This window comes from Hemicordylus capensis, chromosome 5, assembly GCF_027244095.1.
Source record: "Hemicordylus capensis ecotype Gifberg chromosome 5, rHemCap1.1.pri, whole genome shotgun sequence".
NCBI lineage: Eukaryota > Metazoa > Chordata > Lepidosauria > Squamata > Cordylidae > Hemicordylus > Hemicordylus capensis.
Window position 1 is genome coordinate 236,500,651 of NC_069661.1, and position 23,504 is coordinate 236,524,154.

The following is a 23,504-nucleotide window of genomic DNA, read 5'->3' on the forward strand; positions in this document are numbered from 1 at the left end:
GGGTTCTGTATTTACCTGAATCCAAGGCTAGGTTTCCCCCAAATCCTTTGATGTTAGAATTTGGGGGGTGGGGTTTGTCTTAAATTCAGAGTCCTGTTCCATTTTGGTAAATACAAGTATAAGCTGTATTTAACCTCTGTTTTTAAGGGTCCCCCCTAAATTTAGATTAGTCTTCTGTTCAGCTAAATATGGTATATGGGGAGAGCTCCTGGCTCATACTTCATTACCTGCTTTCTCAGCTCAGATTCCACTTGGATATTGGCTGCTGATATATCACTTGTTTTCTGTGCCCATTCCACAACACACATCTGCAGAGATAGTCTGGCTCAGCTTTGGCATCTTCAGTTATATTTTTGGCTCTAAAAGATGCTTGTTTGTTGCCAGTTCTCTTCTTTTAAAGGCTCTGGGCTCAAGCTGTTATCCAACCAGGAATGCTGACTTTTCCAAACATTATCCTAAGCTAGCATAAGTTCTAATGACCCTTCTAAATGGAGCATGCATGAGATGTAATTCAGAAATTTAAGCAGAATTAACTAATTGCTTAAAAGGACAAAGTCGTTGATTGAAAATGGTCTGCTAATTTATCTCACAACAGCACAGCATATTATTGTATGTTTTTTAAACTTTTAATTAGATTTTTATTTTTATATTCCAATTTAATATTTTTATTCACTGTTACTGTTTTATAGTTTTATATTGTTGTAAATGTTTTGTAAATCTCCTAGGGATTGTTTTAATGAAAGGTGGCATAAAAATCTAATAATGAATGAATGAATGAATGAATAAAATTAAAAATATCATCAGTGTATAAAATCCCCAAAGTTCTCCTCAAAAAAAAAGTTGCCTATAGAAAAGATAACTTCATTGTTTAAAATAAGAATATTTATTGTTTAAAAACAAGACAAGTTGATCTGAAAAGTTCTATGAACAGTCTGTCCTGTGAGCCTAATAAAAACAAGTAGTGTAGACTTATAGAGGTTCAGACGTCATGTGGAAGGAAAGACTGTTAAAACTTGGTTCCCTGCAACTATCCCTGAGCCTCAGGAATGCATGCTTCCCCTGCCTACATGAAATTCTTCTGAGAAAAAGCCAGTTTTGGTCTGAATAAAATGATCTTCAATCGTTCTAACAAACTTGTGTGAAATAAATCTATATGTGTAACCCAGTGTTTCAAGTGGGTTACATTTCTAGGTTTAGATTACAAAGAAATTTAGGTTTGGTTTTTAACGTTGAAACTAACTGGTCTTAGTCATTCCTAACCAGCTTGCATGAAATGAATGCAGAAATTCTACTTCTGATTTCTTGGGAGGCTTGCACAGACAAGGGAAGGGGAAGTACTCACTCTCAACACTCAGATGTTGCACAGAGCCAGACCTTTAAACTGTACTTCTGTGTGGTGTATGAGCTAGCCCATTCTTCCTCATCTCCCTTCTCTTCCCAAAGACCAAAACTTACTGCAGTTTCTTCCACCTAAAAAGAGTTTCCAGTACAGCATTTCTCCATTTGTCTGGTGTCCTTTAGTGGTGGTGGGTAGAATTCGAATGTGGGACAGTTTTTGTGACTGCGTACTTGTTAGTTTTCATAATACTCTTATGTAGTATCTAGCAGCATGAATTTTGAGAAACAACCTAAGTATGTATATTATGGTGGTTTGTTTTCTAGATACTTAAAAAGGTTTAAAGTGATGAAAATTAAAGTACTGCGAAGCTGGTGCCGGCAAATATTGAAAGGTTTGCAGTTCCTGCACACACGCACGCCTCCCATTATCCACCGTGACTTGAAGTGTGACAACATCTTTATCACTGGGCCCACAGGATCAGTCAAGATAGGAGACTTGGGTCTGGCGACTTTGAAGCGAGCTTCCTTTGCCAAGAGTGTGATAGGTAAGCTCCTGTTCTGTTCTGGCAACTCTGCTTGAACATTTGGGTGTCCTAATAGAACTTCTAACTTGCCTAAAGCAAAACAAGCTTGCTCCTGAGCTCATTCTTCACTCTGAAGCCATAGTCCTTGTAAAAATGCCTCCTGGTATTGAATATTATCTTGGAAAGAATCATAGGAATATAGACTTCACAATTAGCAGAACACTTTTGATAAAACCAAGTTCTTATTCTTCAAAACCACTATTTCTAGCGGGCATTAAGGTAAAAGAGAAAACTGAGTAAATAATTATCTTTTTAAAAATTCAGAATTGTGCATCTTGTGTGAGATTTCTGGGCTGATGAATTTAACAATTCAAAGTATTCTGCGATTGCTTGTTAATTGATCTGAAACTATTGCCAGAGAATTGGTTTTAACAGCTCTGTTCTGTTCTGTTTAAGGATGCAAGCTAACAAGGGTGAAGCTGTCCCTTTTTAGTTTGCACCTACCATTGTGTGTTTAAAAATGTGATCAATGTCTATCTCTGAAATTCTAGTGCTTGACTTTCTAGGGGGTACAGATTCACATTTGCAAACTCTGTCACAATGAAACATTTCCTGCTTTCCAGCCATGCAGAGACATTACATGTTGGTGGAAAAGGAAGAGTATTCAGTGGGAAATGACCAACTTCCTGAACACAACAGTTTCCATGTGTTCTGTTTAACTTTCTGTTGGAAAACTGCCCATATCTGAATCTTTGAACAATCGTGTTTGTTCATTTTCAGTTGAGGCGTGTATTCTTTTGAACTATGGGAGTGTGGATAGGGATTTGAAGTGATTGGCAAATTTGCTTAAATTCTGGTTTGCCTGCAGGAAATTCTCTGCTTCTTGTAAATATGCAGCTTCTGGCTCTAAGTATGTCTGGTCATACAGCACAGTACCCCTTTATGTGGAAGGTGGCATTGATTTTATATCCCAGGGATAAAGCATCTCCTGCAAACTATTACTAATTCAGGATTTGTTGAATCTCACGCTCTGTGCCTGTAACTCAATCTCTCTATATTTCTGAGTATTTTTGCCTGTAGGATGCCCCTCACTATTGCCTGTATCTGCAGTAGGCCTTTAAAAGTACTGCAGGTGAAATGGTAAGTATGTGAAAAGGGCTCTGGTGAGTGGCCTTTGTAGAACATTTTAAAAAATTAATTTTTAAGAAGCCTTCATTCATAGATGCAGGGTTTTTCATTGCAAGGCCTTGTTTAAAGTGACACTGTTCATAAATAAATGGAGTGTTACAGGTCAGAGACTAGCTGTGGAAACTTACCAGTACTAATTCTTTGCAGCAGAGGGCAGACTGGGTATGCTGACTTGAAAATCATACCTCCTTTCTCACAAGGAGGAAAGGTAAGTGTGGCTAACCAGTACTTGGTTTGTGGCCTAGCTAGTCTTTTACTTAATTTTTCTCCATTTATCTTCAGCCTAGTGTTCCACTAGTTATACGTTTTATTATGACTAAATCTTTCTGTTTTGACCCTAGAATAGAATATTCTATTCTAATATGCATAAGCAGTGCATATGTAAACCCTTTACTGTCAGTGTCTCACTTCTTGTAAAGACCTTGCAATGGAAGACCTATGGGGTACATTGATAAAACAGAGTGACTGAGGGTATCCTCCCTCTTTTTTTGCTTCCACTTCTTATTTTCTCACAGGTGTACCCATCTACTCCCTTCTGCGGTGAGTAACGGCAGCAGCATCTGCTCGCTTTGAGACATTTAGAGTCTGAATCGTTCTTTTAATTTAAGGTACCCCAGAGTTCATGGCACCCGAGATGTATGAGGAGAAATACGATGAATCCGTTGATGTTTATGCTTTTGGGATGTGTATGCTTGAGATGGCTACATCTGAATATCCTTATTCTGAGTGCCAAAATGCCGCCCAGATCTACCGTCGAGTGACCAGTGTAAGTCTTCCATTCCCCTCTGCTGATTTATTAGAGCTTCTACCACAACTACCAAAGGACAGCAAGCTGGAAAGACTCATGCAGTGTAAGAAGGAATAAAAGGAAAGCGCCCATGAAGCAAAAGGTGGAAACTATTTTCCTAGCTTCAGCTAAGAGGGGCTAAAACTTGAATGTTGCTCAAAGGATGAGCTGCCACCAGAACTCAGTTCATTTAGAAATCAGACATTTAACAAGGTACTGTACCAACTAAAACTTGATATTGGTGGATATCATTTGTCCCTATAAATGTTCAAAGGGAAACAACAAACCTACAGGTGAAACTCAGAAAATTAGAATATCGTGCAAAAGTCCATTAATTTCAGTAATGCAAATTAAAAGGTGAAACTGATATATGAGACAGACGCATTACATGCAAAGCGAGATAAGTCAAGCCTTAATTTGTTATAATTGTGATGATCATGGCGTACAGCTCATGAAAACCCCAAATCCACAATCTCAGAAAATTAGAATATTACATGGAACCAAGAAGACAAGGATTGAAGAATAGAACAATATCGGACCTCTGAAAAGTATAAGCATGCATATGTATTCAGTACTTGGTTTGGGCCCCTTTTGCAGCAATTACTGCCTCAATGCAGCGTGGCATGGATGCTGTCAGCCTGTGGCACTGATGAGGTATTATGGAAGACCAGGATGCTTCATTAGCGGCCTTCAGCAATTCTGCATTGTTTGGTCTCATGTCTCTCATCCTTCTCTTGGCAATGCCCCATAGATTCTCTATGGGGTCAGGTCAGGCGAGTTTGCTGGCCAATCAAGCACAGTACACTGTATACTTTTCAGAGGTCCGATATTGTTCTATTCTACAATCCTTGTCTTCTTGGTTCCATGTAATATTCTAATTTTCTGAGATTGTGGATTTGGGGTTTTCATGAGCTGTACGCCATGATCATCACAATTATAACAAATTAAGGCTTGACTTATCTCGCTTTGCATGTAATGCGTCTGTCTCATATATCAGTTTCACCTTTTAATTTGCATTACTGAAATTAATGGACTTTTGCACGATATTCTAATTTTCCGAGTTTCACCTGTATAAAAGTGTTCTTGATTACGAACTCTATTTTGAAATGTTAGGGTTTTTTTATCTGCAATCCAGAATGAGAGAATTCTGGATATGTCTTGCCCAGACTTTCAAATGCTTGTTTATAGTAGTTGAGACAAGCAACCGTTTTCAACTGCTGTTCACTGCATAGTAGAGCAAAGATGCTTTCCACAGATGTTTAGTAGAAATATTGTAAGCAGTTAGCTAGTAAGTGGGTCATATGAAATAAAAGTGAAGCAAACTACACTAAAAACATCACATTTATTAACACTGTTTGCCCATCGTCCTGCTTAGAGAATTACATAGAGCTGCACTTTTCCTCTCAGCACCAAAAATGGACAAGCTTGGTGTTGAAAAGGAGAATGTGACTGCAGTGAGAGATGGGCTGGCAAGACTGGAGGAGGCGCATGCCTTCTGATACATTTTAGTGACACACTCCACTACTCCAGGGGAAGTGCAGCATCACCTGGAAGGTGAAGGTGAATTGGGGTGGCATCAATGCCAGTCTCCAGCTTGGCAGGCAGTGCTGACAAGGAGAAGGTGAGGTTTTCAGTGCTGGGTTCGCCCAGGGGGTGGGGCTAGTGAGGGGACAAGGTGGCACATTGCATCTTGACTTGAAGTAGTGAGAGGTAGCAAGCCACCAGTGATAAAAATAATAGATATTAAAATTATATATTAAATTGAAGTAGTTCCTTCTATTGAAGTATCTGTTTACATTTTTCTTTAACTGATGCCCTGGAATACTGAGCTTTTAACGTTAGAAACTGGTGATTCTTATGAAAATTCAAGAGTAGTGATGCTGGATCAGACCAGCAGTTCCTCAGGTCCAGCATTCTGTTTAACACAATGGCCAACCAGATGCTTGTGGGAAGCCCATAAGCAGGATGTGAAGGCAATAGTCTTCCCCTGCTGTTGCCCCACCTGTAACTGTTTATGAATCATGTGGGCTCTATTTAGTCTTCATAACTAATAGCCAATGTGATACATATATTCTCAGTGAGTTTTTTCTAATCCCTTTTCAAATTCAGTAGCTGTAACCACATCCTGTGGCAATGAATTCCATACATTAATTGTGCATTTTGTGAAGTAGCTTTTGCTCTCTGTCCTGAATCTCCGGCCAGTTTATTTCAGTGAATGACCTTCAGTGCTAGTCCGTTGAGACTCTTGCTGTATTGTCAACCCAACAAGGCACTCATACTGATATGTAGCCTTAATTCAGACTGAAGATAAGAGTGGATATGGCATTACAAACAGGAAAATAGATTGCTTGGTGATTGGTAAATTTGGGATAAGTATGAAAGGAGGTGGTTGAGCCTTGTATTTGAACCAAAAGTCTAGGTCTGCTGTGAACTGGAATGGAAGTTGCAACATTTTGCACAACAGCCCACAATATGAAGGGCCAAGTTATCAAATTATTTTATTATGATTTTGTATATTGCCCCATCATTCATATATATTCATTCTCTCATATATATATATATATATATATATATATATATATATATATATATATATATATATATATATATGAGAATGATGGGGCAATATACTCTCTCTCTCTCTCTCTCTCTCTCTCTCTCTCTCTCTCTCTCTATATATATATATATATGAAAGAAAGATTCTGCCACTTGGGAAAGAAGTGATTATCAGGTTCACAGAAGAGAGTAAATCATAAAATGAAGTTGAGAATTCAGCATAAACTGTTTAAAAGAGATTGGTTTCATTATTTGTAAAGCACAAGTTACTGCTGATTCAGTTGTATAACTCAAGATAGTTTACTGCCCTTCTACAAGACTGGTTTTACCTTCATGTGCAGTGACTGTGTAGAGGCAAGATAAATGGCAAATACAGAAAACCTAGAAAAAAATTATTCTGGACTAATACAAGCAGTAGTGCAACTTTCAAGCCACTCCATAACTATGCAGAACTCCTGGGGCTAAAATCTCAGGTATGCTGGCCTCTTGCATTTCCATACAAATGTATGCAAAAGATCAGGGTTTATTGCTAATCTCTCAAGGGTGCACTCAATACTTAACCATGAATGAAGACACATTGTTTTGAAGTTTAGTACATGTTCAAAGGACAGTCTGTCCTTGAGTTTCCTGCATTTTGTTGTCTGCACTTTAAACTCAACACAGTTTGTTATGCGGGACTAGCATTTTTATTCCAAGGCTTTTATTTCTGATTGATACTTCACTGTGCTTGACAGCAAGTGGTATTTTATTGTTGTAGGCCTTCTCAATACAATTCTTATTTGGCTGAATGTTCTGAGACCCTGGTTTTTCTGATAAGATAGGAGTGCTATGTGTGGAAAAGATGGTGACTTTGATAACAAGAGATTCTGATGTTTAGGGTTTAGGTAATGGTATATTGATCTACAACCATGATGAAATTATGAGGGGGTAATAGGGGGCCTTAAATAAAATCCAAAAGCCTGATTGTGCCGTCGAGTCGGTGTCAACTTCTGGCAACCATAGAGCCATGTGGTTTTCTTGGTAGAATACAGGAGTGGTTTATGTTTGTCTTCCTCCCACGCAGTAGGAGATGATGCCTTTGCCGTTATCACTGAAGTGAGCATCAGCTTCCAGCACCTTCCTATATCGCTGCTGCCCTATATATGTGACTACAAAATTATATTTACTAGGCATAGTCTGGGAAGCACACTGGCGGGGATTTGAACTAACAGCCTCTTGCTCCCTAAGCAAACTGCTTTCCTGCTGCACCACCAAGCCTGATACCTCCTCAAATTTAGCCAAACTATGCAGCCTGTAGCACTCTAAACACAGTAACTAAAAGGGCCAGGCCCCCTCTGTTCCCACCGTAACTTGACTTATAGTTGTTTACATATATGCACTATATCATGTTGTGGACAACCTGATGTGCATAACTTATAACGTTGAAATAACATGCATGTCTTAAAATTGTTAATGAATACATGCATTAAAAAGTCCATCACTTGCTAGATCATGTTTGAGTCTGATCCTATGTTTACTTGGAAATAAATCTCAGTGGGGCTTATTCCAACACAACGGTGTTTAAGATTGTAGCCTCTTCCCCAAATACAGAAAAATGTGTAACTGCTATAGTATCATGGAGGAAGGCTTAGGAAGGACAAGGATAGCATTGAAGAGTGTAGTATCTTTGGATTTATTCCTAACTTCGAGCATAAGAATGAAGGACTGAATGGAAGAAAAACTGATAAGTTCTTGGAGAATTTCTGTAGCAAGTATGTTTTTTAGTGAAAATTTCAAGTTTGTACCTTCATCTATCTGAAAGCTTCATTTGTTTAGCAAACTAAAACTTGACTTGGCCCTCTTGCGCACATTAAAGGCTCTGAGCTTATTTGTGAGAGAGCTTGAACCTCTGTTCTCCTGCAAGAGAAATATGGCAGAAATATTGGCCACATTCATATAACTCGTTGTCTATAGTAAACCAAACAGAGAAAAAGGTCGACTGAGCAATTACTTAAAATAAAAATCTGAAGAGGCCTGTGCCAATTCATTTATTAAATAGTTATATATTACACTGCAAGCTGTATAATCAATGATATATTAATAAATCCATCAAAATGGGCACTAAACAAAGATAATTCTAAATAAATTTACACTATTGAATGGTAAATAAACTCTTCAGTATATCTAAATTGTTTACAATAACACGTGGTTGTACACTATCCTGCGTTGTATTATTCCATTAGGAGATGCAGAGATTCCATTTGTAAACTTTGCTTTCGGTGGTTGACTGTCTCAAATTTGAACAGTTTTATCAGTCAGGCTAAATCCCAAAGTTTACATAAGAACGTAAAAACAGCCCTGCTGGATCAGGCCCAAGGCCCATCTAGTCCAGCATCCTGTTTCACACAGTGGCCCACCAGATGCTGCTGGAATCCTACAGGCAGGAGTTGAGGGCATGCCCTCTCTCCTTCTATTACTCCCCTGCAACTAGTAAGAGGCATCCTGCCTTTGAGGCTGGACGTGGCCTATAGCCCTCCAGCTAGTAGCCGATGATGGACCTCCATGAAGATATCCAAACCCCTCTTAAAGCCATCCAGATTGTTGGCTGTCACCAAATCTTGTGGCAGAGAATTCCACAAGTTTGATTATGCGTTGTGTGAAAAAGTACTTCCGTTTGTTGGTCCTAGATTTCCCGGCAATAAATTTCATGGGATGACCCCTGGTTCTAGTGTTATGTGAGAAGGAGAAGAATTTCTCTGTATCTCCACACCATGCATGGTTTTATAGACCTCTATCATGTCTCCCCGCAGTCATCTTTTTTTCTAAACTAAATAGCCCCAGGTGTTGTAGCCTTGCCTCATAAGGAAGGTGCTCTAGGCCCCTGATCATCTTGGTTGCCCTCTTCTGCACCTTTTCCTGTTCAACAATGTCTTTTTTTAGATGTGGTGACCAGAATTGTATGCATTACTCCAGGTGTGGCTGCACCATAGTTTTGTAGAAGGGCATTATAATATTAGCAGTTTTATTTTCAGTCCTCTTCCTAATGATCCCTAGCATAGACTGGGCCTTTTTCACAGCTGCTGCACATTGAGTCAACACTTTCAATGAGCTGTCCACCATGACCCCAAGATCCCTCTCCTGGTCAGTCACCGACAGCTCGAATCCCATCACTGTATACTTGAAATTGGGGGTTTTCATCCCAATGTGCATCACTTTACACTTGCCAGCATTGAACCACATTTGCCATTTTGTTCCCCACTCACCCAGTTTGGAGAGATCCTTTTGGAGCTCCTCACAACCTGTTTTGGATTTCATTACCCTAAATAGTTTGGTATCATCTGCAGATCTGGCCACCTCGCTGCTTACTCCAACTTCTAGATCATTTATGAATAAATTATAAAGCACCGGTCCCAGAACAGATCCCTGGGGGACCCCACTTCTTACTTCCCTCCATTGTAAAAATTCTCCATTTGTACCTACCCACTGTTCCCTGTCTTTGAACCAGATCAATCCACACATGTACTTGTTCCCTTATTCCATGACTGCTAAGTTTTCTCAGGAGTCTTTGATGAGATTTGTCAAAAGCTTTTTGAAAGTCCAGGTATACTATGTCAGCTGGATCACCTTGATCCACACACTTGTTGACACTCTCAAAGAACTCCAACAGGTTTGTGAGGCAAGATTTCTGTTTTCAGAACCCGTGCTGGTTCTCTCCCAGCAGCGCCTGTTCTTCTGTGTGTTTTACAATTTTATCCTTGAGGATGCTTTCCATAAATTTGCCTGGAACAGACATTAAGCTAACTGGCCTGTAATTTTCCGGATCACCCCTGAATCCCTTTTTGAAAATCGGTGTTAAATTGGCTACTTTCCAGTCCTCCGGTACAGAGTCCAATTGCAGGAATAAGTTATATATTTTAGCAAGGAGGTCGACAATTTCACATTTGAGTTCTTTGAGGACTCTTGGATGGATAGTTTAATCAGCCCTTTCAGGTTGGAGGGTTAGAATTCTCCCAGTTTTTGTTAAGTACTAACCTTGCAGCTATAAATAGGTGTGTGGTATTTCATTATCTTCCATTATTGACCTATTGTGTCTCCTGCCACTCCAAACAAAGAAATCTTCAAAGGGATCCATAGGCTTATGATGACCAATTCCTTTTTTTTTTTTTTTTTGCATCTTCAAAACACTTCCATTAGATCTACACCTGTTCCCATATCTTTAGCATTGATCTTGAGAAGTCACATAGACTAGGGAGGAGAGCTTGTCTTATGGTAAAGGTAAAGGTTGAGTCGATGTCAACTTCTGGTGACCCCAGAGCCCTGTGGTTGTCTTTGGTAGAATACAGGAGGGGTTTACCATTGCCATCTCCTGCACAGTATGAGAGGATGCCTTTCAGCATCTTCCTATATCACTGCTGCCCAATATAGGTGTTTCCCATAGTCTGGGAAACATACTACTGGGGATTCAAACTGGGAACCTCTGTCAAGTAATTTCCCCGCTGCGCCATTAGGTCTTGTGGTACCAAGCATGAATTGTCCCCCTTGCTAAACAGGGCCTGCCTTGGTTTGCATTTGAATGGGAGATTACATGTGAGCATTGTAAGATATTCCCCTTGGAGATGGGGAGAAGCTTCTGCCAGTCTGAGTAGACAATACTGAGCTTGAGAGACCAATGATCTGACTCCGTATATAGAAGCTTCCTATGCTCCTATGGCTCAGTATAAGCAGAGTCACGTACCAGTGCATCATCTTATACAAGTTTTCTTTTAAATCAACGTTTAACATGAATGTGGATGTTTCACATCGATATTTTATCATATATAAGGTTGCCTAGATATTTCCCATTTTGATAGAGATGGGTTTTTTCTAGATTTAAATGGATGGCCAGTTTGTACAGGTTAAGTATCCCTTACCCAGACATCTGAAATCCAGAATGCTCCAAAATCTGGACACCATGCCGTAACAAAAACAAAAAACAAAACCGCCTGCAGCTTTAACCTCTCACTGAGCGGAGCCCCGCCGGAGGTACGCTTACACTTTTTCTTTTTCTCTGGACCCCCCTGGTCCTTTAAATGCTTTGTCTTCTTTGCTGTGTTTTTGGGTGGCAGAGCGGCCTTGATGGGGGCCGCTATGGGAGCTGAAGCTACCGCTGCTTTGGACGCCTTAGGAAGAGTCGCGGCTGCAGTCCCAGCGAGCGAGGGAACCGTCACAACCTTTGAGAGAGCCCCTTCTGACAGGGAACCTCTCAGGGCATCTCCCAGTTGAGAAATCTCCATGCATTTTAAAGGCACAGATCACTAAAAGGCAAGGAAAACTGAAAAAAAAACTAACCAAAAGCCAACCAAACCTAAACAATTGAGGAAAGGGAAAGGAAAAAGAGAGGAAAATGGTGATACCCTTCTCCCCTACCCTTGCACATGCAGGTGAAACTCGGAAAATTAGAATATCGTGCAAAAGTCCATTAATTTCAGTAATGCAAATTAAAAGGTGAAACTGATATATGAGACAGACGCATTACATGCAAAGCGAGATAAGTCAAGCCTTAATTTGTTATAATTGTGATGATCATGGCGTACAGCTCATGAAAACCCCAAATCCACAATCTCAGAAAATTAGAATATTACATGGAACCAAGAAGACAAGGATTGTAGAATAGAACAATATCGGACCTCTGAAAAGTATACAGTGTACTGTGCTTGATTGGCCAGCAAACTCGCCTGACCTGACCCCATAGAGAATCTATGGGGCATTGCCAAGAGAAGGATGAGAGACATGAGACCAAACAATGCAGAATTGCTGAAGGCCGCTAATGAAGCATCCTGGTCTTCCATAATACCTCATCAGTGCCACAGGCTGATAGCATCCATGCCACGCCGCATTGAGGCAGTAATTGCTGCAAAAGGGGCCCAAACCAAGTACTGAATACATATGCATGCTTATACTTTTCAGAGGTCCGATATTGTTCTATTCTTTAATCCTTGTCTTCTTGGTTCCATGTAATATTCTAATTTTCTGAGATTGTGGATTTGGGGTTTTCATGAGCTGTACGCCATGATCATCACAATTATAACAAATTAAGGCTTGACTTATCTCGCTTTGCATGTAATGCGTCTGTCTCATATATCAGTTTCACCTTTTAATTTGCATTACTGAAATTAATGGACTTTAGCACGATATTCTAATTTTCTGAGTTTCACCTGTAGTAGAAAGGAAGGATAAGAATAAGGATGGCCAGAGAAGGATAAACGAACATAAAAGGGTAAAAGCTCTAAGGATCACAAGTCAGAAATCACTAAAGAGAGCTTGCAGCTCAAAAAGTATCCCCTTCTCCACTCCCTGCTTAGTTTGGTGCCTGCTCTGTCCCATGCCCAAGATATCTCATTATGTAAATATTCCAAAATCCGGAACACTTCTGGTCTCAAGCAGTCTGGATAAGGGATACTCAACCTGTACATAGAAATCCTTTTCTTTGTTATATGCTCAAACCATGTTTCTCAAATTACTACTCTGTCTGATCAGTGTTTCTATCACATGTCTAATCTGTAGATTAAAACCACATATTCATCCATTCATGGTGTATTTGATTTCTTTATATAGTTATGCCATTGTTTAGGAGTTGTTAAATCCTAATCAATCCATAGATGAATATTACCCAATGAATCCTTATTTCCTAATGTTTTTGTAATAAAAAGCAACAATTGGTGATAGGTCTGGGCATCATGCTTAACCAGTTTAGAGAAACTGCTCTCTTGCACAGATTAATTTTTATTGTGGACAAACCTTTCCTGGTATGGTGCCATAGCATGTCTTCTTAAACAAACATCTATGCTATCTTGTTTTAGGAACATAGGAAGCTGCCCTATACTGAGTCAGACCATCGGTCTATCTAGCTTAGTATTGTCTTCATAGACAGGCAGAAGCTTCTCCAAGGTTGCAGGCAGGAATCTCTCTCTCAGTCCTATCTTGGAGAGGCCAGGGAGGGAACTTTAAACCTTCTGCTCTTCCCAGTGCAGCTCCAACCCCTGAGGGGAATATCTTATAATGTCATGTTGTTGGCTTGTGAACTCTGAGATAGAAGTTAGAGTAGTAAAGTAGCCTGATGATATTTTATACTGGGGAGTGTTAAGCCTCATCTGTCTGCAGATCTGTACAGAGTTTTTGCCAAGGTTCTAAGGGGTCTAACACCATATAAATCAGGATGTGACAGTTTCCAGGTGCTAGCTTGCCATGGAGATTGGAAATTTTAAGCACGGCACCTGAGGCAGATGATGGACCAACACATCTAGAAGGGGTGCACAAGTAAAGTGGGGGCAGATTGCCCCCCCCCAGTCATGTGTTAATTGCCTGCCTGTGTCAGATGGACATAACCAACAAGAGGAGGAAGCAGTCGGCCCCCATCTTGCTTACTCCTTCTCTTGCTTCTGCTCCTCTTCCTCATCATATCCATCCATCGCCTTCCTTAGCCAGATAGACATGATCAGCAGGACGAGCAAACAAGCAAGGTGGGGAATCTGCCCCCCTCCCGCCCATGGAGTAGAAGATATTCCTGGAGGTGAGTGGTAAGATTTTTTTTTTCCCCATCCTCTTCCTCCAATGCAACTGAGTGTGTTATGGCTCCTAAATTTTTGGACTGTGGTCTAGAGCCAAAGAAAACTTGTGGTCTGATACAGATTTCAAAAGCACATTTTGCTGTTCTTTTAGTATTGACATTTGTATTGATAATGGAATGTTTAATAATGCACAGAAGGGTGGGGAGCACTTGACAGTTGATATCCTAACCTGCCACGATAGTTGTATTTGTAACTATTTTCTTCACCTGTGCCAGATTATCTATGACATTTAAAAATTGTCCCGTACTGCTATTTCACTCTCCCAAGTACCTCAAAAAGCAGCCCCTGGCAATTAGGCGTCTCAGTGCCCCTCTTCTGTGACCTAGACTTGTTATCTTAGGTCAAAAATAGAGCCGTGGGAGGAGAAGCAGCGAACGCTGCTTTACTTCAAGGTTCCATTTGCTGAATTCGCTCGGGATCTTGATTTTTGTTGATCATCTTATCATTAAGGTTGAGCTAAAACTTGGCCATTGTATAGATTAATCCATATGCATGTTATTAATGGGGTAGGAATGGAATGGCCTTTAAGAGGCCAGTTTCAAATGAGTTCACTCATGCATTTTTCTCACTTGACTCCCACCTATGCAAGCAGTCACTTGATACAACCATCACAAATCAAACACCACAGATAGAGCTTTCACATTTCCTTAAGCCCAATATTTTCAAGGAAGGCAGCTCACATTTTCAGTTGTAAGCCAAGTGCTAAGTCGGTTTGTGCAGCATGCAATAATGGCTGTTTCCCATGCACCTTTCTAATTTCTAATAGCTACATTCATTTTTCACTGTGAACCTGGATTGTTAGTGTGGATTGACAACATAATATACTTAATGAGAATCTTTTATGTAAGTTTTCTTATCCAGTATACCCAAACATAGGTTTACATGACTGAAGCTGTCTGCTATAAGATGTAAAAGTGGTATGGTGGGAGCTGTATGTATCTCTAAATTCCAGTGTGTTTAATTATAGAGGACCCCCCAAATGAAAGATTGAGATTCTTTGGCCTTGACATTGAACTGAAAATGTCCTTGCTCCCCAAAATTTACAAACTGTTCTGCAAGTCTAATGGTTGCTGATTTGATTTCATGGGTTTTATTATGTTGGGCTAAGAGAGAATATAGTAACCAAAATACTTGGAAGTTGTTTCAGACCCATACCCAAATAAGCATTTATTTTGATTTAGAACCAACCTTTTCCCTCTAGAACTCAAGGCAACATACATAGTAGTTGCCAAGAGGCAACCAGGTTCAGACTTGTTTAGTTTAGCCGAGTTGCTTCATCATGTGCTTTCAGATCATGCCTTGGGACCTAATAAATAAGTATAGCTAAGCAAGTTGTCTTTGGTTACTTGCATCTTAATATATTACAATAAAATTTTAGTATGGGTACTGAGCCAGCCATTAAGATGAGAATGTACCTGTACTAGGATACTATCTGCTCTTTATAATATAACATTTAAAATTTGTTTTAAATTGGGCAAGTTATAGACTAAGAAAGAAGGGGTTAAGCATGTAAGCCTCATGGATTGGATAACTAATAACAGCAGTTTGTATTTAATGAGATGCATGGAGTAAATTAATTGCCTTGTATAGTATTGCCGCAGGGTTAAGGGGGAGGGGTGAACTTTGTTTTCCATTGGGATAATGGGTTATTTTTAAAACTCCTTTAATGGTTTTTAGCAGCCTGTATCTAGCTCAAACCAGTATCACTATAACCTAGCAAAAAAGTACAGGGAATCTTTTAAAGTTCCTTGTTTGTGTATCTAGATGCTAGACTCCACGGTCCCATATAATTATTGACAGACTGTCCCCACTTAGAGATAAAAGAAATTAGGGTAAAATTCCTTTCAAACTCTGTAGTTAAGCTGCCTATTTTGGGAAAATCCTAAGGATCATCTCAACTATCATAATTTCCCTGAAATGTCTGTGTGGGAAATTGCATGCAAATTGTGCTCAGATTGTTATATATCATGGGGCAGCAACTGGCTGAGGCTTCTCTACATGTTTACACACAGAGTAATGGATGCATATGTGATAGTTCGATATGATTTTTCTATAGCTTGCATTGAGTTTCTTTCACTTCCAAAGCTGGCAAAAGCTTCTAGCACTTTTTAAATCCCTTTATATACTTCCTCTACCCCATTTCTGACAAGCAGAGATCTGTCACTTGCAATGCAGCAGTCTGGTATCTAGCAGACTCTGGTGCTTTTTTCAAGAAGATAAGCTTAATCATTTTGGTGTGGATGTTCTCACCTGAGCACCATTTAGGATGACCAGGTGATGGGGCTTTGTGAAGTGTGTGGCACCTGATCTTACTTGACATGGTGGCTTGGGAAGGAGGAGAAGTTGGAAGTGCATTTCAGTTGGATTTCTTGGTGCTAGTACTTCTGTGCTTGGCAGTCTTAGCTGTATTATTGTGATACATGTATATTTCCTTTGAAATGCTTTTATAGAAGTCCAGATGATAACCAGCAAAGGAATATAATGGGAGGAGGTAGATAAGTACAGCTCATCCATTAAGGAATGTGTAAACACTAGGATATTGTTTACCTTAAATGTCGCAGCGGGGAAATGCTTGACTAAGAAGCCAAAGGTTGCCGGTTTGAATCCCTGCTAGTATGTTTCCCATACTATGTTTCCCATACTATGGGAAACACTTATATCAGGCAGCAGCGATATAGGAAGATGCTGAAAGGCATCATCGCATACTGTGGGAGGAGGCAATGGTAAACCCCTCCTGTATTCTACCAAAGAAAACCACAGGGCTCTATGGGCGCCAGGAGTCAAAATTGACTTGATGGCACACTTTTCCTTTACCTTTAAACAATAGGATAGATTTCCATTATTTGCTCCCAATGTTGGGTGTTATAGTACAATCCAACTAGGGAAGGGAGGAGTTCTGCAATTGTATTCACTCAGCTGAATGATATCACAGATCAGTTTAATGCTGCTTATATAAAACTATATATAGTACAAACCACCTGGTCATTTGCCTTGCAAGAAATTTCAGAAAGCCAAGATGTTTCAGTTAGTTAGATTTTATTTAATTTAATTCATGATGCTGTGACCAAGATCTATTCTAGGTGTTGCAAAAAGCAAATTCAAGTCTGCTTGAACTGTGAGGGGAGGGTAAATGGGAGGAGCCCTATGCAGGCTTACCTGTTGTATGGCATTTATTATCACTGTGTCTCAAGGGACTTTGGCAGTGAAAGCAAAGTTCTGAACAGAGTAGAACGGCTCCAGTCTACAAACACACACAGAATGAGGGAAAGCTACATTGTAAAAAAGACTATGCTTCCTTCAAGGCTTGATGTCTGCTTCCCTTCTGCTGTGCGTTAAATTTGGACTTTAGCAGTCTATTCTCTTAACTGGAGCCTGTTTGTGTACACACATCTCTGTTGGGTGTATCAGTCTCATGATGGATCTTTCAAAGAGAGATTTTTGCCCAGTGTTTGTCATCATAAATTCACACTGTTGCTGCTCTTCCTACAAGGATTGTACTAAAGAGGTAAGAACTTCAGCTATAGTAGTTTGTTTATTTAAGACTGATATTGATGAATGGGGACATGATAGTTCTGTAAAAACAATTTGCATAGACCTGTGTTCTATAACTTCTTTAGCACTTTGGATAGTAAACGGGCAGTCCTGACTTTTATATTAAGTGTCCGGACTTGTATGTAGATGTAAGAGTTCAGGAATGCTATATTTTGTGTGGATCTGGTTAGGTATTTTTGTCTCCATGTTCATGGAAAGTAATGTAACACAAGAACTTAGAAGTGGAATAAATTGATAATGTGCAGAAACCAGGGTTTTTCTTAAGACACTTGTCCTGGGTGCATTAACACAACAGGCAGTTAATGAGAAAAGGTAGTCCTAAGAATGCAATATGGTTCTTGCATGGGAATAAAGGGATAGGGAAGATGAAGATGATGATGAACATAAGAACAGCCCTGCTGGATCAGGCCCAAGGCCTATCTAGTCCAGCATCCTGTTTCACACAGTGGGCATCCAGATGGCTCTGGGGAGCCCACAGGCAAGAGGTGAGGCATGCCCCCTCTCTTGCTGTTGCTCCCCTGCAACTGGTATTGAGAGGTATCATGCCTCTGAGGCTGGTGGTCAGGAGAAGACTTTGTCAGAATTGAAGGCATTTGTACTGTTCACTTTGCTTTGAGTGAACTCTTAAGTTTAAAAAACAAAAACAAAACCACAACCTCTGCATGTGCACACATGCATAAACACCAAATAAATTAGTGTTTTGATGATAAATACCATATAATGATGATAAATACCATATAAATTCCTGCCAGTTTGATACTGATTATATATTGCTATGCTTGACTGAATAGATAAGAATCAAACTGAGTTGGTTAGAAGGTGGTGTATTTCAGTGTTTAGTGCAACTTCAAGCAGTACTGAAAAACTAGGAAACCTAACCTAGGTTAAAAGTGTTTTAAAAATGTGATGGCTTAGCACAGTGCATAGAACTGGCAGAGTAGGCTATAGTTTAACACACATTAGCATCAGGAGCTTCTGTAAAAAATGAGCAAACTTGAGTATTCAATCCAGGTGATCAACTTGGAAACAGTCATGATAAAGGTTGAGACCAGAGTGTGGCTGTCCATTCTTAATCTCTGGCTTAAACTATCCCTCAACCCTTGGGGCTTGGCCCTTCTGACCCTACTGGACAATTTTCAGTCTTCCTGGAAAAGGGCTATGTGGACTAAATTGTGGCTCCTAGGCTCCCCCACCCCCTTACTTGCTGTGGGCCATGACCAGGCGAAAACAGTCATCAAACAGAAGATAATGGACACTGAGCGCCAGGCTGACCTGGGCAGGGTTCCATCCTTCCTGTCCTTGGAAAGGCTCAGATATTCTGCTTCCCTTGCCATGTACCTGTCACAGCTAGAAATCACAAGCCACAGAAGGGCTTATACCCTCGCCTATTCTCATGCACTTCTTTCTGCAGTATTGCAAGGCAAATCCAGAAAGATCCCATTTGTAGAAATACTTTGTCCCCGTTACAAAGGGGAGGTAGAAACCACTGGGGAGGACACCGGGGAGGTAGAAACCACAGAACATATACTCCTTTTTTTGCCCCTTTTACAGAGACATTTGGACTAAGTTTATATTTCCGCTATTTCACAAGTACCCTGGCCGCTCCAACCATGACTATACCCGGTTGCTGCTCTCAGATGAAGATCTGGGTCTTCACGTATAACACTGCCAGGTTCTGTGTGGCAGTGTGTAGGATCTGTTGAGTCGTGACTGCCAGGCCATTTCCCTGCATCTGCTCTGCATAGTTTTAGACTGCTGCTTATTCTATATCTTTAATGTTTTTAGTTAGATGTTTGATTGATTGATTGATTGATTGTAAAATTTATATACCACCTTTCATTAAAAACAATCCCAAGGCGATTTACAAAAGTTAAAAAACCTACAATAAAAACGAACAAAAGTATTAAGCTAAAAATATGAAACAAATCTGATTTAAAATATATAAAATACAAAGATAAAAACTATACATGGGTAAAACACACAGAAGCAGCAATAGAAACAATCACGTAAAGGCCTGGGTAAAAAGAAAAGATTTAACAAGCTTTCTAAAAACTGTGATGGAGTCCCAGGAGTGAATGACCATTGGGAAAGCATTTCAAAGTCTGGGGGCAGCAACAGAAAGCCTATAAATAGTTTATATACTCTATTTTAGCCACTATTTTGGTATTCTATATATTCCACTTTTTATATGCTTAGAATTTTTAGTAACTCTATAGCTACCCTCTTTTTTAAGGGTAGCAGCCTTTTAGTGTTATATCATAGCTTTAGTTTATAGCATTAATGCAGAAATTTAAAACATAGTTTTATGGTTTCATAATTTGTTTTAATTATGCTCTACTTGCTTTATCTTATGCTGGTCTTGGACTGAAATAAAGATGATGATTGATTGAATCCAGGTGATTGTCCTGTGTGTGGTGGGGGTAGGGGGTGGTGCATCGTGTTTAAATAAGGCAGTACAACACTTGCAGGGCTCTTAACTTGATGTGCTTGGAAACCAGATGAGAAAGCAATGTCTGCTGTTGGATTTCTTTGTCTCGTTCCATGATTATTGATTGCAGTGGATTTGGTTATTTACTGAGCTTCTTAAATCAGCGAATTTGTAAAAGATGATGCTTAGCATTTATGTAGCACTTTCAGGGGTTCAAAGTGCTTTTCAGATTGGTTAATCTTGCATCAAACCTGTAAGGTTGTTTAGTATAATATCCTCATATTGCAGATAGTGGAGTTGAAGCTGTGAATGAGTGACTTGAATAAGGTAACCTAGAGAGTTTAGGGCAGCAGCAAGACTTGAATTGAGGCTTTTGTGATTTGTAGCCCAGCCCTTTAGACCCTAAAGTTGTGTCCTCGAGTCGGTGTCGACTCCTGGCAACCACAGAGCCATTTGGGTTTTTTTGGTAGAATACAGGAGGGGTTTACCCTTGCCTCCTCCCATGCAATGTGAGATTATGCCTTTCAGCACCTTCCTATATCGCTGCTGCCTGATATAAGTGTTTCCCATATTCTGGCAAACGTACCAGTGGGGATTCGAACTAGCAACCTCTTGCTCACTAGGCAATTCACTTCCCTGCTGCGCCGTTCCCTTCTTTAGCCACTACATACACTATATCATCTCAGAGAGATCCTGGAATTCTCTGGTTGTGTATTTTTCAAAATTATTTCAGTAGTATTTGTATGTGCTTGACTACTATTGAGAATAAAGCATTTGCATTATTTCATATAAAACAGTATATATTAAAGATGTTCATTACTATGGAGTACAAAAAAACAGACATTTTAAAATATCACCATATTGCAGATAGCGGGGTTGAGGCTGCGAGTGAGAGGCTTGAATAAGGTCATCTAGTGAGTTCAAAGCTTGAATTGAGGCTTTTAAAAGTATGTTTTTTTAATGCCCTTTTATTTGAAGTATTGAAACTACTTCTGAAAGTGCTGATGAGACATTTAGTGAGTTTTTCTCCCTTACAGTATTGGTTTGGAAAAGGCTACATATGCTGTTAACATAAATGATTATTTAACTGTATACATCTGACACCCTATATTAGACACCTTTTGCTGAGAATATCTTTCATGTCCACGAATATCTTTCATGTCCATGACTATCTTTCATGTTTCATGTCCATGCCTTTTGGCACTAAAAGAGCCTTCAGGACAGAGTATAAAACAATGGTAAAAATGTATAATGTAGCAGTCACTCACTTTAAATTTTATTTGAGTAAAGATGCCTTTTTATAGTTGTATTGGTATCTGCATTTAAGCATGTGATTATTTTGGGGGGTGAAATGAATAATTACTGCTGCATTGGGCATTTTGAATACTGCAGTAGGGAAGTAAAGCCATTATTTTTAGGTGTACTGTTTGCATAAACATTAGATATGTTCGAATAGCCAATGGTGCTGGAATTTTGTGCTTAATGTCCCAAATGTCTGTCCTAAGGGTATGCTAATGTGCATACATTTATTGGCATAGTTGGATAGAACTTTCAGGAATCTTGCGGAACATAAGAATAGTCCTGCTGGATCAAGCCCAAAGCCTATCTAGTCCAGCATCCTGTTTCATACAGTGGGCCACCAGATCCCTCTGAGAAGCCCACGGGCAAGAGGTGAGTGTATGCCCTCTTTTGCTCGAGGCATCATGCCTCTGGGGCTGGAGGTGGCCTATAGCCACCAGACTAGTAGCCATAGATAGACCTGTCCTCCATGAATTTGTCTAAGCTCCTTTTAAAGCCATCCAAACTAGTGGCCATCACCACATCCTGTGGCAAAGCATTCCATAGGTTTATTATGCATTGTGTGAAAAAGTACTTCCTCTTGTCCAGGGGCGTAGCAAGGTTGGAGTGGGCCCAGAGACAAGATTTAAAATAAGCACCCCATCACTGAAGCTCAGCTCATGAAGTAAAGAAATCTTAAATGAGGCTGAATAGTGGTAACAAAAAGCATAGCAAAAAATAAAAATTGTGTGTGTGTATTCTGTCTGTCTGTCTGTCTCCTATGTGCCACAATAGAACATCATCCAAAATTATTTTTTAAAAGGTTTTGTAAATTGTGGACGATGCAAGACATTTAATGGTACTAGAGAAAGACATACTGTTCTGGTAGCTCCAGGTCTTAACACTCACATCAATTTTGGAGGATGAATACAACTGAAGGAAGCCCAGGCGGGTGCGTGGCTAGGGAAATCAGTCATGTGACTTGCCTCTGGGGGCCTCCCCCAAGGCAGTGGGCCCCCAGACAGCTGTCTCCTCTTGCTCTACTATAGTTACGCCCCTGCTCTTGTCGATTCTAAATTTCCCAACTGGTTTAAGGAGGTTGCAAAGAGCTGAGAGGAGTATTGTAATCCATTGCAAGGTAGAAGATGATTATGTGTGTAATGTTTTGTGAGGTTTGATTCAGAGCAGACCAGACTAAATCAGTGTGGTTTGAGTGTATGTACTTCCTTTGAATTATACCTATGGAGTAGGGCCCATGAGGCATAAACTGCACTACTGTGCCAGTATTTCAGACTTGCCTTTTGAACATTGAGGGCTAAAAACTTGCTTTAAGCAGATTTTCACTCAAGCTTTTGGGTTGAACATTAAGTCATATTGCATATTTGTGAAATAATGGATTGTAGCTGTACCAAATATGGACAAGAGCATAGGAAACCATCAAAATAGGAGTAAAGATGAAACAAATGGGATACAAAGTTAATTAGTCATAACACAGTATGTTGGTACACCAATATACCAAGACCTGTCCTTAAAAGAAAATTACAAATAGAGTGGTGGTGTTCATAGCCACCTTTCCATGGAGAAAAGAACATTCTGAGCACCCTGGGCTCTCACAGTTACAGCAGGCAAAAGTGGGGAGAAAGTCCCACTGTCAATCACAGCAGCCAGTTGAAAAGCTTCATTTTGTTTTCAGAAGGTGGGCGGGGCTTGAAACACCCAGAGAACCAATGAGAATTCACTATTTTGATTGGCAGCTCTGACAGCCAATCCAAGTGGCCAGAGGTTAGGGTCTCTGTAGAGATAAAATGCAGGAACAGAGAGGGAATCGCCATTTTGGTTATGGAGTGAGAGGTGTTACTATCACTCTTGGCGAGACAGACCAATTGTTCAAAAGTAAAAGTAAGGTTAAAAGCTTCATTTCATTTATGTAGTGTTTAAAATGAAATTGGTGATTCAGTATCCACCGCCTTATGATTTTACTGGTTGTTCTTGTTCGCTACTCCACATCCTTTCCTCCCGCCCCCAAGCGTGTTGCCTATGGTCAAAATAATTGTGCAAGCAAATAGTGCATAGAGGTCTGCTTCTACTAGGAAGTGCTGCTTCTTTCCACTGAAACAGCCATGGGGAGGAGATTGGATTCTGATTGCTAGGAAGATAAGTCTTTTGTCTCTGCCTGTTTTCCCATGGAAAACGGCTCCCCTGGCCCCGTCTCTCTTTCCCCAAAGTGGCTATTTGCAGGAAATGGGCAGTGTACTTTGTCTGGCTCA

General features: G+C 40.0%; 1 protein-coding gene across 11 annotated transcripts in view; it reads left to right on the top strand.

Annotated features, from left to right (window-relative positions):
* Positions 1 to 23,504, top strand: part of WNK1 (WNK lysine deficient protein kinase 1) — a 195,346-nt gene that overhangs the window by 71,502 nt on the left and 100,340 nt on the right. For all 11 annotated transcript variants that reach the window (XM_053251646.1, XM_053251639.1, XM_053251641.1 and 8 more), the window contains exons 3-4: positions 1,663 to 1,883; positions 3,659 to 3,816. In XM_053251646.1, the coding sequence (XP_053107621.1) occupies positions 1,663 to 1,883; positions 3,659 to 3,816 (379 nt within the window). The remainder of the gene's footprint in view (positions 1 to 1,662; positions 1,884 to 3,658; positions 3,817 to 23,504) is intronic.